The sequence below is a fragment of the Nomascus leucogenys genome, chromosome 21, assembly GCF_006542625.1.
Source record: "Nomascus leucogenys isolate Asia chromosome 21, Asia_NLE_v1, whole genome shotgun sequence".
Lineage (NCBI taxonomy): Eukaryota > Metazoa > Chordata > Mammalia > Primates > Hylobatidae > Nomascus > Nomascus leucogenys.
The window spans coordinates 40,226,969-40,244,470 of NC_044401.1; the positions used below are offsets into that span (position 1 = coordinate 40,226,969).

The 17,502-nt window shown below is 34.4% G+C and overlaps 1 protein-coding gene across 7 annotated transcripts in view; it reads right to left on the reverse strand.

The window, feature by feature from the left end:
• Window positions 1-17,502, reverse strand: part of ROBO2 (roundabout guidance receptor 2) — a 1,388,177-nt gene that overhangs the window by 35,779 nt on the left and 1,334,896 nt on the right. For 4 of the 7 annotated variants that reach the window (XM_030802115.1, XM_030802114.1, XM_030802117.1 and 1 more), the window contains 3 exons: window positions 17,269-17,396; window positions 11,898-12,179; window positions 6,397-6,553 (listed from right to left, as the gene is read on the reverse strand). In XM_030802115.1, the coding sequence (XP_030657975.1) occupies window positions 6,397-6,553; window positions 11,898-12,179; window positions 17,269-17,396 (567 nt within the window). Of the gene's footprint in view, window positions 1-6,396; window positions 6,554-11,362; window positions 11,489-11,897; window positions 12,180-17,268; window positions 17,397-17,502 lie in introns of all 7 variants that reach the window. The other 3 variants (XM_030802113.1, XM_030802110.1, XM_030802112.1) reach the window with 1 other exon arrangement.

Consider the following 17,502-nt stretch of genomic DNA (forward strand, 5'->3'; position numbering starts at 1 on the left):
AATGTGTTACAAATAGCAATTTTTATACTAGAAAATATCATCATTTAAACTGTATTCCCATTTAATTGACTATATAATGAGAGCTAATCTGAATTTAAAAGACATAGTGCTCTAAAACATTGATGCCATTTTAATCTGTTTTATATGTTGGAGGTCACAATTAAATTTCACACAGGAAAAAGATCCTATTGCTTTAAAATATTGTAACTCACTGTCCTGGTGGGATTTTCTGCTTTTAGTTTTTCCCTCCTCTAATCAATCCTTCCCAACTTTTAAATTCATCTATGAAAATATCAGAATGGTCTGAATAAAGAGATTTACTTCTCTTTATTCCATCCATTGAATGTGTCTAAGCCTCAATCTACCTTTTCAGACAGTTTTTATAGCAAGAATCTCCTGCTCAAATAAATGAGTTTGTTTTCATCTTTCTTTGTACTTTTTTTCCCATCCTGGTGCATTTATTTATAAGAACCAACTTATTTCCAATAAGCTGTACTCCTCCAATTTTACCTATCTTAATCTTACAAACCCATCAAGACACAGGCTGAATCCCGTATCTTGTATGAAGGTTTTGTTGATGCACATTTCCTTGAAAATTGATTATATACAGTCTTGTGTCATTTCCAGTGTTGGTTTCTGTAACTCTTGACTAATTTATTTTAGTATTTAACTTTTCACATGTTTATAATGCCTTTTCCTCAAGTGCATTAGTTATGACATTGAACTGTTCTTGTTTTGTTACATCTAATATAACACCTTAAAAAGAGTAAGTCTTAAACATATGTATTGATTTGATTTGAAAACACACAAGTCGTTCCACTAATTAGAATGCTTTGTTCTTTTTTCATAATTTATTTATCTGACTTAAGCCACGTTATTAAGCTAAATAGAAATACGTAAGAGGAGGCTAATCAAAAGAGAACTATTTTCAATATGAAATGTGCTTGCTGTTCTGCTTCATAACTAGATATAATTAAGTATCTATTACAAAGTATAAATTTACTTTGTAAATCTTACTACAGAAGAGTCCCCGTTTTTGCCAAAAAGTAATAGGTGCACTTTCCTTACACTTGTTCATTGCCAAGGATATCATACCTTGGAAAAAAGAAAGAAAATGTTTACATATTCAGTTTCTCAAATGGAACTAGTCTATTATGTCCTAAGATTTTTCTGAAACTCCATAGGTAGTAAGATATCCTTATTTTTGAAAATCTAATGGGGATATACACATGAAATGAAAATTCATAGAGAATATATTAGAAGAAATATGTGTTATATGCATCATGTGCCAAGAAAACATAAGAAAGTTATAATTTGGTGTACTCAATTCATTTTTATTAATCAAATAATGTCAGGCCAAGGAGAGCCTAACCATATAAATACTGGTTTTGACTTTAGTCAAACGCATTGCTTAATGCATTAATTAACTAAAACATATTTCATTAGCTATTCCCAGTAACTAGAATTAATGTTATCACCAATTTTTCTTTTTCTTTTTTTTTTTTTTTTTTTTGAGATGGAGTCTTGCTCTGTCCCCCAGGCTGGAGTGCAGTGGCGCCATCTCGGCTCACTGCAAGCTCCGCCTCCCAGATTCATGCCATTCTCCTGCCTCAGCCTCCCAAGTAGCTGGGACTACAGGCACCCACCCCCATGCCCGGCTAATTTTTTGCATTTTTAGTAGAGATGGGGTTTCACCATGTTAGCTGGATGGTCTCGATCTCCTGACCTCGTGATCTGACTGCCTTGGCCTCCCAAAGTGCTGGGATTACAGGCGTGAGCCACCGCGCCTAGCCAGTTATCGCCAATTTTTCTGTGTCATTTTTTTTGTAAAGATAATTTAGAACAAGAAGGAGCAAATTCTTTACTCCTTTGGGATAGCGAAGCTGAAAAATGTCCAAAGATCCATCTACTTACCATGTGCCAAAAGAGGAAAAATGGAAAAAGAGATAAAAGAAAAGACTAGAAGAACCTGAAATACAAATACTTAGGTTTCATGTAGTTACTGAAGAAGGATGAGAAAGTGACAGATGACTCTATAAATTTTATGAAGTGTAGCCCTGCTTTTATAGTTTCCTTCATATTTTACAGATATACATCTTATTTGAGTGATAGAATTTCAACTTTTTCTTGTAGTAACATTGAAAACGACTGTGAAAATGCTGCTAATGCCAAACCAAAGATCTTTTGGTCAACCTTTCCTGGAGAAGGTTTTGTTCTTTGACTTATTGTCAGTGAACTATGAGGCATCGTATTATCTGTCTTGCCTGGCAATTAATGATAAAGATGACAACAAATCAATGTTGCATGTGAATGAACTTGTAAAAGGCCAGACACTAACACCAGATTACTAATAAAAATACAATAAAGTTCAACACTGGCAGAAGCTTGCCAATCTCTAACTAACTGCAATAGCAAAGAAAAGCCCCACTTTTCAATTTAATTACCATTGAATTCTTCCTGGAATGATATGACTATAATAAAATGCACTGTATTTATGGCTAGGGATTAATACATTTTGATATATTTTTGTCAAGCAGAGAGAAGAATATTGATAGGAGAAAACATTGCCGTCATTGCTGTATTCCTAAATTAACAAATACTTATCAAACAATATCAATTGTTTGATAACTTTTGATATGCTGATACTTTTTATTTTATTTTGATATTTATTTTGATATTGTGGGGAAAGGCTTAGAATGAAAATTGATGATAGCTAAGCTTTTAGAAATAATACTAAATATTGTAATAAAAAACTAGAGACACTATTTTCAAGGTGATGATTACCATTAGCTGGGTATATCTCCTAAATACTTACCTTTCCTCCATCCCATTGCCCTTGCTTTGTTTTATTCCCTTATCATTTACATGATATTAGCCATTCTGCTGCAATATTCCATGCTTTATCTACCTGCCCCAGCCTCACATCCTCCAATCCATCATCTGTACTCAAACATCATAACTCCAATATGACATACAAGGCTTCACAATTGGCTTCAAAACGTCTTCTTAGATTATCTCCTACCCTATGCAGTTTTCTTTTTTTTTTTGAGACAGAGTCTTGCTCTGTCACCCAGGCTGGAGTGCAGTGGCGTGATCTTGGCTCACTGCAAACTCTGCCTCCCGGGTTCCCGCCATTCTCCTGCCTCAGCCTCCCAAGTAGCTGGGACTACAGGCACCCGCCACCTCGCCCGGCTAATTTTTTGTATTTTTTTTTAGTAGAGACGGGGTTTCACCGTGTTAGCGAGGATGGTCTCGATCTCTTGACCTCATGATCCACCTGCCTCGGCCTCCCAAAGTGCTAGGATTACAGGCGTGAGCCACCGTGCCCAGCCACCCTATGCAGTTTTCAAACTCAACAAGCCTCATACATCAGCGACAAATTGATAAAGGACACAGACAAGCAATTAAGTGCAATATGAGGAGTACTACAATAGAGGAGCAAGCTTTAGGAATAACCAAAACAACAGTTTAGTGAAGGCAGATAACCTTCATGAAAAGAGGGTGGGGTTTTAAAAGGAAGACTAATGGGACTATGTGCTATTTCCTGTTTTCTCGTCTTTCATTGTTCATTGTATTATATTTCTTTTCTTTTTTTTTCTTTTTTTTTTTTTTTTGGTCTTTGGCCAGAGAAATTTGTCTCCATTTGCACAGAAAATCACAACAATAGTAAAATTTTGTTATAGTTGTTGACTAACAATCTATTCTAATGCTAGACCACTTTTGGACAGAGACATTTTCTTGTTATCTTTGTCCTTATTTTTGGCTCAGTGCCTGGCATCCAACAGCCACCAAATGTTTTTCTATTATTTGTGAGTAAATGATTCTAGATTCACCTCAAAACTTAACTTCTACAAGCTTTCCCCTGGCTTCCCTGGTATATATGATTGATAGCCCCTTTCTGTGGGGAAATTACTACTTCTTCCGCATTGCTCAGCTAAGGCTTATCATACAAAATTGTGTGTGTTTGCGTGTGTGCATGTGTGTGTGTCAGAAGCAGGGTAGTGTTTAGTGTCTGGTCTCTAATAGTATCAAGAGCAAAAAAAAGTATCTGAAGTTTTTATATTTTGTATATCAAGAAAAGCTTAAACCTGAATTATGAAGGTTCTAAATTAAAGTATAGAAAAATTTCCTAGAAGATAATTCTGAAGATTTCTTTTTTGAATTACTTAATATTATGAATAGTAGAATACTGTGTTCAATAATCTTTCTTTTTCAGTGTCATATGGTTTACCGATTAGAAAACATAAAAGTATAAAGAATATCAAAAAATGGACAAAATCATGCCCAATCTATTAGTTTTTGTTCTTTTTATATTAACTTTAAATACATGTTTTTATTATAAATAATTAAAGTAATAATTTTCTAGTGTTAGCCTTTTAAAAACTGAGCTCAAAAAATAAGGAAATTGAATTTTGTTGTCAATATTAATGACTGGCTAAGATCTAACCACTATTTTTAGTAAGAATGATAACTTTTTTTTAGCAAATACTAGGTATTTAAGACAAACAAAAACTTGAAGGTAACTCAAAATACATACATATATACGTATACATATATGTATACGTATATACGTATATATATATAAAGTTTCCAAATATGTAGAAACAATTTTGTGTTTTATATCTTAATTATACTGAAAATAATTTGTGTTAAATAATAAAAATTTGCACCATCTACTATTTCATGAATATTTTCAATTCCACTGCAAGATTATTATCTTTGAACTAAGTGAGAAGTTTAGCATTGATTTTAATTGGTTTTATTGCAGGGGGTTACAGGAATTATTATAGTCTATGTATTTTTTAGGAGACTCAATGGGAAAAAAAACCCCTCCAAATTATCCACAGTTTTCATGTGATATGAGTTCAAGACTTTATGCATGTAAAGCTTTAGCAGCACTACTTTCTCTTCCCATTTTACAAGTCCCCATTTCTGTAGCCTCTGACTATAGCTTTTAAAATGCAGATTTCTAAGCTCTGTAGTAATCTCTTGTGGAATACACATCTTTAGTTTTTCTTTGCTCATGATTTATGTGACACTGACACATTTATAACATTAATATAAATTAAGATCATATACAGAATTTTATTTTTTAAGTTAGAGAAAGAGGACACAGGATATGCTTTTAGTTTCCCATTTCAAATGTGAACTTAAAAGAAGTAAAATAACAAAATATGCATATGTAATAAGCGCTACAGTCTCAGAGAGACAAATGAAGGCTTTTGGAGGGAAAGGAAGACATAGACAAAAAATATTCGTGTGCGTGTATACATATGTAATGCATATATACAGCATATATGTATATAGATTTTATCAAAAAAGGCAAATGATATCATTAAAGGAAGCCAATGTTATGACACAGAAAATTCTAGTTAGAAAAATTAATCTGAAGACCTCAAAGACAAGAGTTATGTACAAAGAAAAGAGGATGAAGAAAAAATTTATAAACATGTATATGTGATTTTTTAAACCAAGATAATAAACAACCATTATAGAAATACATGGATTTATTTTAATATATAAATATTTCTAAGTAAAAAAAAATCCTGTGAAAAGAAAAACTGCTTTTATTCTATATTTTTAGCTTACATAAAGGCCCACTCAAAATAAATAGTGACCTGGGAATTAATTATAAGGAAGACAAAGCATTCAGAATTATTAAACTAGAACAGGATTTTTGACCAATTTTTTTTTTCTTGGAATTAGAGGATAAAAAATATCAGTGTCTTTGAATTTAAAATCAATTAAGGCTTAAAGTAACAGAGGAAAACTAATTCTTGTGAGACATCTGGGAAAGAATAAGGAAACTGGTCCCATTTAAAGACCCCCAAAGAAAATTTTGTAACTTAAAAAGGTTTCATTACAGAGTGTGCATTGGCTCTGTTATTGTTCTGGCCCCTAAATTCCCATCAGAGCTGATGATTAAAGTTCTACCCACTGGCCAGGTCCCTACAATTATCCCATTGTGATGGTGCTCTACAGTGGCGCCCTGCTATGGCCAGACATCAAGTCATTAGAGAACTGCAAGGGATGATGAAGAAGGTTATTTTAATTCCCTTTTCAGCCCTTCTCAGGAGTGGCTCTTTAGTTCACAGAGCTGTGGGTACTTGCTTTCAAACTAACAAGCAATATTATAAATGGAGGCTGCATTATCATGATTGCAGACAATCTAAGGCACTTGAAGGCCAAGGATTCTCAGTCCTCAATATGTGCTGTTTTGTATTTATCAGCTAAAAATATATAGACAGTATAAACAATAAAAGAGGGGGAAATGCAATGAGCATGGTGGTGGGGGGGCAAAGGAAACAGTAAGAGAGCATAAGATGATGGCAAAAATGAACAACAGAGAGGAGAGGAGAGCCCTGGCCATTTTGTTAGTATATAAAATATCTTTACCCATTTTCTTGTTGTTCCACTGCATAGTGTTCCAGCTCTGTACCAGGAAGGGGCTGGACTGGGGGAGGAGGTAGAGGGACATTGGCCCAAGTGGATCCATTGTTTTTCTGTGGTTTAGAAGAGTTTTTATTTTTCTTCTTTTTTCCACCTTTCCCACCTGAAAGTAATAACGTATTTATTCAGAGATGCCAAATAGCAGAATAAAGAGAATACATCAGATGGCAAGATGTGTTTGTTTCAAAACACCAGAATCAGTATGTTGGAATTGTTAAAAGCTATAAACAATGAAATGATATAATCAGAAAAACATTTTTATAAATCACTCAAAATGATACTGGTTTTTTTTTTTCCCCAGTGCATTAACAGCAGAGCTGAATAAACCAAAAACATGGCTGCTGTATCGAAAGCATGCTTACTGATTTATTCACGTCTGCTGCCTTCACGTTTTCATTGTTAGAGGAAATAATGGGCCATAACAAATTCTTTTAAATGTCAAATTTTAGTACACTTATAATGCTCTTTTGCATAATCTCTCTCAGTGGAAAATGCAAGGTCTAAGGATATAGGCTAAACTTTTCCATCAGAATTTATTCAATTTAATTAATCCAGGAAGGGTAACAATTTTTCTCTCAAAAGTAACTGATAAAAATCAATCAGCTACAATCAGGAAAATACCTGTAAATATTTTGCGAAGATATGTTTTATAGACTTTTTTGGCACAATTATTTTTGCATATGTGAATAGTTCTTAGCTATTTTAAGCATAACATCATATAATATTCCAAAAAGGAGGAAAAATTAATACAGTAATCAGTTTCAGTAGCCTTCTAATACAAATGAATTCATGCACAAAATATGAGAAGAAAGTAAGCTAGCAGCATATGAGCCATATCTAGGATTACATGGAGCTTAATGAAATATAAAAAATATAATTTATCTTTTGGACAGTGCCATGGTTTTTACTCTTCCAAAATTAAGTAGATAAAGCTTCTTCCTTAAAAGTGGACTACAGTTAGATGAGGAATGAGTACTTCTTCGAGCAGAATAACAAAGGACATTTCAGGGGACACTACATAACTTCTGTGGCTCCCACCGCAGCCTACAGCAATATCTGCCAAAAATCTTACTGATTCTTTTGACTTCATCTTTCTGGAACCACAAGTTGTGAGCAAAAGCTATTTGTAGCAGGGCTATTTAGCAATATAGTATCACTAGAAGTCTACTATTCTCCTTACTTCTATCAATTACTCATGTGCTTCAGCCACATCGAATATTATGTAATTTAATAGAAACATATTTGAGCACCAGGAAGCGACAAAACTGTTAAACTGGATATATTCTTTACTGCCAGTTATAAAATAGTGTGTGTTTTCCACATAGCATGCACACCTTCACACATATTTCAAAGAACATCCCTGCACACAAATTGCTTTCACCTTGCCTTTTATTATACTTGTTTGGTAGAATAACAGATTTTAAGAGGAAGGAGAACAGATATCTTTTGCTTAGAGGATAAGAGTTTCATATCTGGGTTTACAGACCAGTTTCCCACTTACTGGATAAGTTACTCAATAGTTACTGCCTACATTTTCGCACATGTAAAACAGATATAAAGTTACTACTTCTTTGAGTGAGTTATTTTGAGGATTACAAGAGACAATGCATATCAACTACTTGGAATGGACAGAACATTCAATAAATGCCACTCATTTGTGTTCTTTTTTTTCCCCATCTCCTCTATCTTAGAGCAAACCCAGCTCCTCTTGCTTTCTAAAGCTTTCTTTACTCCCAACTTCTCCAGCCCTACAGTATCCCACAAACAGCCTGACTCAGAATAACAATAAACTTGCTTGAATATAAATCTGTAATGTTTGTCTTTAAGGTAGATGAACCTTAATCCTTTGTAATGTTTGTCTTTAAGGTAGATGAACCTTAATCCTTTGTTTCCTGATGAGTCAGCAAAATTATAACACAGGAACCATTTCTTCTGTTGTAGTATCAGAACTCTGTTTCAATGATAAAAAGGGGAACAGATTGAGCTACTTGTCTTCCATAGCTTTCTCTCTAGTTTCACCTCCTTTATTCCTTATTTATTTATATAGAGAGAGCGCTTTTTGTTTTCCATAGTACTTTTAGAAATGTGAGGTGGTCACCACCAGAACTGAGTAACAGAAATAGACAAGTCCTTGCATCTCCATTTTATAGATGAAGCAATTGAGGTTCATTCTGAGTGTTATGTGGTCCACATTCACCCAGTAAGAGAAAAATCAGAATTCAGAGTGCAGCAGCTTTCTTTACTGGAAATTACTACTTCCAGAGCCCTGAATTCTGTGGAAGTCATTGTCCAAAGTTCAAGAAAGCCATTCATTACCTACTCTTCCAAACAGATTTAAAAATATATTTTGGAAACGGGTGAGTCACAGAAGAAATGTGTGAGGGCTTTCTATCCAACAATCGCTTTCTCTTCTTTTGAGGAAATTTCTGCTCTCTCATTATGGGCAGTACGTGTAGGATTACAAATCAACACATCTGACTTCTTTTAGCAGTGAGCAGTGGTAGGGTTCATACCATGGTGAAGAACATACGACAGAACCAAAGCCACTTACATTCTCTGAGATCTGAACCTTGAGTGAAGTAAGCCACAGTCTGTTGCTGTTACTTGCAAACAAAGAACCTTCAATCATTTTAAGGTGAGAATTTCCTATATTATCTTTTAAGGGAGCATGTTTTAATATATAAATTCTTTAATTTGTGTGTATAATTATCTTTTAAGGGAGCATGTTTTAATATATAAATTCTTTAATTTGTGTGTATATTAATATATATGTATATATATACTTTTTTTTTCCTTGAGACAGGGTCTCACTCTGTCACCCAGGCTGGAGTGCAGTGGTGCGATCACCTCCACTGCAGCCTCAACCTCTCAGGCTCAAGCACCCTTCTACCCCAGCCTCTCAAGTAGCTGTAAATACAGTCGAGTGCCACCATGCTTGGCTGATTTTTGTATTTTTGTCAGAGATGGGGTTTCACCATGTTGATCCGGCTGGTGATTTTATATTTTTAATGGTTAGATTTTTAATGGAAGTTCTCAGAACTTATGTATTGAATAAATATTGTTTCAAAGAGGGTGATACACTCACTCAAATAATTCAGAAATGTCCACTTTTATCACTGTGATTATTTTAAATTGCTTACATTGCTATAAACAAATTAAGAAAATCTTATAATACCATATGATTAGCTATCCACAAGGTGGTTTGATCTTAAATTTAAGTCTTAGGAAACATACCTATGATTATAAGCATAAGACAAAACTCTGATATTATACTCAATTGAACTCAACTAAAAAGAGAATAATCACTTCACTCTCACCTACTAAAGAATGCTTTCTATCATCAATTTAAGTAATTTTGTATTCAAATGTAGATGAAGTAGTTAATATAATTCATAGATAGATATATATATAAATGTCACTCAGGAGATTAATGGATTCAAAAAAGCACTAAGCACTATTGTGAATTGTGTTCTGCTTACAATTACTCAAAAGACAACTTTTAAAACTTGATGGTAGCAATCAACACATATAGAACACTTAAAGAAAGATTTTTAAAAGTCTTAAGTAATCCATGGATTATAGTATATAGATTTACTTTTACATACTGCATGTGACTTTGCATATCTTTAATGAAATAAAAAGGAAGCCCAGGATAAATTACTTTTTAATTATTCAGAACAATTGCGAGACTTGACTTGACTTATTATAAATAAATGGCAGTCTAAATGACACATATAAGGTCACTCAAAAAGTTCTCCTATATTATTAAACCCGTTTAAATTCATAACAGATGTTTAAAATTTTCTAGATTCTATAATATAGCTAATTCTACCAATAGGCAAGAAGAGCAAATGACCCATTTTGAAGGGAGGAGGGAGCATTAACATTTTCAGACTGAAAGGGTTCCATCTCCTGAGGAAAAGTAATTTAGAAAATGTTACCCTAATGATGTAAAAAGTTTAACTCTTTATGGCTTTGATGTCTGGTAGCCTGTGACATGCCATAATACACTATAGTCTTTTACAAATAACCTGTAATTAAAAAAATAAAACAAAATCTCAGTACAAACAAATAGCATATAGTTAATCCGAACAAATTAAACAAGTGGGGTCATGGAATAAATTAGAAATGCACAAGGTCATCAGCCATACAATGTAAATGTCATGGTTGAAAGTTAGAGTGTGTCTCCTACAACCTCCTCATTTTACAGGTAAGGATCTTTGGGCCAGGAAAATTTCACTCATAAGTCATTATAATAGGTGTATATTTTTGTCCAGTAAAGGGTGTTTCTTTCCATTTGTGCTATATGATACCAACATTATAGATTGTCAGCTTAGCTGATATATCTCACATACTTATTAAAATTTATTCCATAAAAGAATTATCAATATCAAAGATTGTATGGTTTTTTGGAAATTACATATTAATTTCCCATATTAACTTTCTTGTATAGTGCAGTAGAATATCATTCAATAGATAAAAAATCCTATTATATGGTATTTTGAAATCTTGTCCAAAAATAGGAGGTCGATATACTAATATTATGAAGTACTCCAAAATCATTTTCATTTTAGTTGAATTCATCTTTTGGTATCTATAACATGGAAGTGACTTTCATGTGTGATCTTATTATAAAATTCTCTTTGTTCTTTAATGAATGAATAGTATTTAGTAGAATGGCATAATTTTTCTTTAAATATATCCTCATAGAGTTAGTATATAAAAAGGGGCCAGTGATTTTTCTCTTCCCTTTTATCCCACCAAGGCATGATTTCATTAGCATAAACTGTTGTCATTTGACACATAAACGCCTGACAGTGAGCTGTGATTCAGTATATCTTCATGGCTGTTAGGAACACAGGTCATATGCTGGTGACAAACAAATATTTCTCCTTACTGTGATGAGACCAACCTGAGAGACTGCCACTCCTTTCTGAGCTGTTGTGAGAGCTGGTGGTGCTGAAATCCTGAGACTGGTTGTGTGGCATTCTATTAGACAATCCCTCAGCCAATCGGTAGTCAGGAATGTAAAGTAAGGCTAAGGGTTAAAGGGCAGAGGTCATAGTGGCATCATGTGATTAGTTCACAGCACAAGCCCATGCAGAACATGCAGTTAGCAACTCAGAAGCAGATGTTGTGGGAGAGTGGGGGAATGTTTTGTCTACCCTGTCCTCATGGAAGTAGAGATGGATTGTTGATCATTAGGTTGAAAAAGAGCTAAAAGATGAAACCGATTGGCATTGGCGTGTGGTGGTGGGTGGTGGTGGTGGTGGCGGTGGGTGGTGGTGGTAGGAATTACTCAAGTTACTGGAAACATGCTGGTATCTTTTTTTAGTTTAGGTAGTAAACCTGGTAATGAATCACTAAGTCAAACAACAAATACTAATTTCTATCTCATGCACAAATGATATGAAAATACCTCCTCAGGACACGAGAACCTGACTCACCATTGTTACCTTTGTTCTGATCAGGTAGAGAGTAACCAAATCCCATCAGATCTGTTTTTTGCTGAATTGAGCTTTTCCATTGTGGATCAGGCAGATCGACAGCCAATTCGTGTATGCTGTTGGAATGCAAGATCTGTGTCGTGGCATACGGGGTCGCCTGTGTTATCTGGCTGGAACTGTTGTAAGTGGTTTTGGTAGTGAAGTCAATGCTACTATAAATGGCCCCATCTGAGAGCATCGTTGCTGTTTTATCCCCTTGGCCTGGAACTGGTGGCAGCACATCTGTGGTGAACGTAGGGAAATGAAACAATTTAATGAGGCACCGGAAGCCCAAAACTATCAGGATTGCAGATGAAAAATAAGTGTGTCACACTGCACGTTTGCATTTCAGCTGAGATGGGCTTCATGAGCCACTGAAGGGTAGATGATGTACAACCATCGCCAAGCTATCAGCCTCAGTGACAGGCAGGCCTACTGCTTGCCCTTCACGTCTCACTGCTTAAAACACCCTTCCCCCCATTTTCTTTAACCATGAATGAGATGGTTGGCATACTTCACTACTGAAAAATGCTTTCAGTTGTTCACTCTGTTTTAGAGCCAATGAAAGTGTTTGTTAGCACTTTACAGTAGCAATGATAGTGAATCCACAACTCACAGATGAAAAACATCTCTTTCCACTTTATCCCAAGAGACACGGACTACAACTGCTGAATACATACTAACATTTCCAAAATTATACTGTACTGACTATGAAGTACATTTTTTGAAGTTATAACTTGCCACTTATAGATGTGATTTCTTTGCTCCAGAAATGGAGAATGCATTCTTTTTTATTGGATAACAAAGGAAAATTTTCATGTGTAAGCCATTTTCACAATATAGCAGAATTTAACTACAGAAAAAGCAATCTCAGTGATTGGTGAGTTTAATTTATGCTATCAACTCTGAACTAGAGAATTACAGTTTCATGTTGTAATACAGCTAGAGTAAAATTAAGCTGCAGGAGCAACTCTGAATATCAATCAATCAGCCCATTTTTCATTTTGGTATGCTGAATTATTTTTACATGATGCTTTGTAATTCAGAAGTGCTGCCTCTCTCTTGAGCTCTTATTTTCCCTTTTTGGAAGAAAGATACTAACTGAATCTAAAATAGAAATCACTAAATAACACTATTTTTAATCATGTAGAGTTAAAATGAATCTAATTATTATACAGTACATTTTAAAATAACCTATCTTCTGAAAGCTTCATTTCATGGGACTTGAGGTCTTCAAACCACTTCATTCTTTCATTACAGGACATTTGCAACTATCTTAAAACTTTTAGATTAGCTGATACTCAATAGAACCTGAAATAAAAATTCTTATAGAAATATTACTTTTCCTTTTGAATTTTACATAAGCTAAAAATTGTCTCTTTAGCAACTAGAAATAAATGTATACTATATTTTGTACACTGCATAACTTAAGTCTTTATGAAGGTTTTGAAGTTTGGAGCTTGTTTTACAATTGAGTGGATATGTACTTAAGATATTGAAGTAAATATCTTAAATGTATATCAGTGAAATTGTTAAACGTATTTAAGCTTATAATATTTATTTCACCAGGTTGTATGAGCAAATAACATTAGTTTTGAATTTCAGAATTTCACAACTACTTTCTTGCCCTTCTTTCTTTGAGCTATGTCCTAATGACAAAATTTGATGTTAAGCATACTGCATTCTCAACTGTTTGTTAGTATTATTTTCATTTCTCAAAAACTTTTTTAATATGTAGTGTATTCAAATTGGTGACAATAGATCCTTCACTCTGGGTGATTTTTCACTTTTGTTTCTGCCACTTCCACCATGTCCTTCACTGATGACTATTAAGTAAGTGAATATACATGATTCTCCAACTTCACACACTTTGAATTTAAAGTTCTCCAAAGCTGTAGATGTGGATTGCAAGCCACTTCGATGGCAAGCTTTTCAAATGGCTGTGTGCTCAAATGTTAAACAATGAAGAAAAGTGGTCCAAGAATCTAATCCTACATAATACTGCTATACAACTAATGCTATGGCTCTGGAAATCGAATCTCTCCTCTCCCTGCTAGATAAAATTACACTCAGTCAGCCTGCCTTTAAGTCTAAGTGCTTCTGTATTGATTTTTAGGCTGCATATTGTCTTCAAATATGATTTGATCATCCCTACATTTTCAAAAAATAAACTGAATTATATTCTAACAACATCAAAATATTGGAATATTGCACATGAATATTTGGATGTTAAGCAGAGTCCCGTAATACCAGATGATTTGGAACTCTGGGCCGGCCTTCCTCCCAACAGGCTAGACCTAAATAGGTGATGTCATATTTAGCAGGTCTTTTTTCCATTTCAATTTATCGCAGTCCCCACCTACCAGTCCTTAATGTTTTAGGCTGTCTGACTAGTGCTTGTTAACACTTGTGTTTGAAACCTATGAGTTATAGAAACGCTTCCTCTACTTGGAATTGGTAATTCGTTCTGTAGTTTTTCAGCACCTTGGTTATTATTTCCTTTTGTTTTATATAATTATCTGTACGAATGACTGTCTCCTTCACTGTATCATAAAGTCACTTGAAGATAGGAGCATATGGGATTTATGTCTGCATTTTCACGATTGCTCACTCAGTGTTTTGAAGAGAGTAAGCACTTGCTGACTTGAATGGTTAAATAATATTTTTTATGGTTTGCTTTGATAAAATGTAGATTTATGCTATAATTAGTACCTTTATTATTCTAAGTACTATTTTTATTACATCCAAACATGTATTGTCATTTCATTCTTAAAGGGAAAATGTCAGTATCCATCCTTATTCTTCCGAGTGAATATGGTTATATAGTCATACATGTGAATCTGCCTTTACAATACAAAGCAGAGTTTTCTACAACCAGATCTCAAATTATTTATCTTGAGAAAACTTAGTTTCTTGATCCTTAAAATGGAAATATGACTATCTATTTCATACATTACTATGCAAGCAAAATGAATTAAAAAATTTTAACAGTATTTCTGGCACATAGTAAATGCTGAACATGACTATCACATGGATAAGGGACACAGTCAACTCTACCAAACGTTGTCTTGGCCTTGCTGTTCATCTATGAGATATTTCACATCACGAAAATTAAGTGAAAATGGAAGAAAAACCTTGCAAATCTCCAAGTGTACCCTTTTGTTAAATTTGAGATATTTTAGACGTTAAGGCAGCCTGTGGAAACTGAAAATTCATTTTCTCCATCTGTGAGCATTTACTTTTTGATATAACAATAGCATGTCATATTATTTCAATAAAAATACAAGAGGTAAAATTATTTCAATAAAAATACAAGAGGTAAAAGAGGCAGCTATTCTTTGATTGACAAAAGCTGTGGGAACAGAATTCCTTCTGACAAAATCAGTCTACATAGTTGTTTCCTGATGGGCAGGTGCTCAGGCGCAGAAACTACCCATGGCAAAGTGATAGCTGACAGTTGCTCACAGTCGGGTCACTTAGGGGAGGAAGCCACTACCAGAGTATCTGGGCAAGTGGGGTGTGTTGGCTTGCAGAAGAGGAAGCTGAGGAGTCATATAACTTACTTTCCATTCTCTCACTCACTCCACTGACGCCTGGTCATTGATGGTATGCCAAGCTTTGGGATATATATATATATATAGATATATACATATAGATATTCATCTATATAAATAAATATATATATTCATCTATTTAATCTTCATTACACACCTATGAAGTAGGAATGGTTATTTTCTGTATTTTATTTGCAGAAGGGAAGGGAGTTCTCCTCACAGTTGGTACTGACAGAATGCAGACTTATGCAATTAGTAGTAGTTTCATTATTTGAAATACAACTTTAAATATAGTCAAGCATAGTGGTAATCCATTCTTAAAGAGAAAATGCTGTGAATATTCTTCTCAGTTCTCAGTCAATCTGGTTCTGTACTCATACATATTAAATTAACCCATCAAGGCTTACAGTGGACGCAGAAAAATTTAACAGAGCCCTGGGCCTCCTTCATTAATTCTAAAAGTGCGGAAATCTTACAGCAAATTCATACAGCTTTGCTTGGATCACAGCACTATTCTAATTAATCACTCCAATTTTCTACTGTTACTCCATTCTTCATCCAGCAGCAGGCTGGATGACTTAAAACAGTACTTGGATCCCAGCATTCTCCTCTGAAAAATCCATCAACGGCTTCTGATTACCCTCTGAATGAAGTCTAAACTCTTTATGTGGCTTAAAACGTCCTTTGTTATCTATCCTTCTATATTTCTTACCATTTCTGCTTCCTTGTATTTTATACTCAAGTCATTAGGAAATTCCTCCATTTCTCAAGTAGGTCAGTCTCTTTTATTTCTGGAACTTAAAATAGAGCAATTTCTTTTCTAAACACTTTTTTTTTCATACTTTTGACTCATTTTTAAACTTGCAGCAGGTATCAACTTAAATAATACTCTGTTCATAGAGCTTTCTTACTCCCAGTTGGTAGACATTCCATGTGGGGTTCTGGCCAGGCAGTTTAAGTACATTTAATGTCTGTACACTCTTCCACCAATGGAAAACGCACATGAACCTGCCAAGCCACACTAAGATCAGAGAGTTCTCTACTCCTCTCATCATTCTCTAAACTCAGCTCTCTCCTATTGACTGGATGAAAAGGTGAAGTCAGGGGAGGCGGTAGTTATTTACAGTAGGTTACTTCTGTCTCCTTACAAACCCACAGGGAGAGGACTCAGGCACCAAATTTTGGAGGCTTTAGTATGTTGGCTACTTAGCACTTTTTTGTCTTTTTTTTTTTTTTTTTTGGATAACAGTTACTAGTTGTGAAACTACAGAAAAGTTCTCTCTCAACATGTTATATTGACTTAATTGTCTATTTCTTACATGACATATTATATGAGGGCAAGAACCATCTTTTTTATATCAATATTAGATTCTTATGGTCTTCCATAGTGCCAAGTACACAGGAGATGCTCAATAAATACATGTTAAATGAGACAGAGAAGGGAAACCTCTAGTCCAAAACCATAAGCCCTAGTTAGCAAAATCGTCTCTGAGTTCAGTAATCTTGTACTAGTAATCCTGAAAGCATATATATTATAAATATTTATCATCTTGGTTAGTAACAGCTTCCTTAAAAGTTTGGTTTTACTCAAGGTAATAAAGACACAATAGTTTTACGTTAAAATATTTAGCAAATGTACAGCACTATTAGTGCATATGTTTCATTAATTTTAATTATGGGATAAATACTCCCTGATATGTCTCTTTAAAAAAATCCAGGAAGGTCAAAAAAAAGAGAGCGAGAACTCAAATAACATTATTTTAAAAACCACAACTTACCTCCACGGCCAAAATTTCCAATCTCATTTGGGCCACTGTTGCTATTATTCACTGGCAAGCTCGTGGCTGGCCAAGAATCAGCAAGCCATGGATAGCTGGGATCACCAGCATTTAGAAGACCTGGACGGCTAAAACGGAAATTACAAGGAATCAACACGGAGCTCAGTGCAAGATTTTGACACTCGTCTCATGCAATATAAAGGATTAAGAAATGGAAGATTTTAATTGACTTCC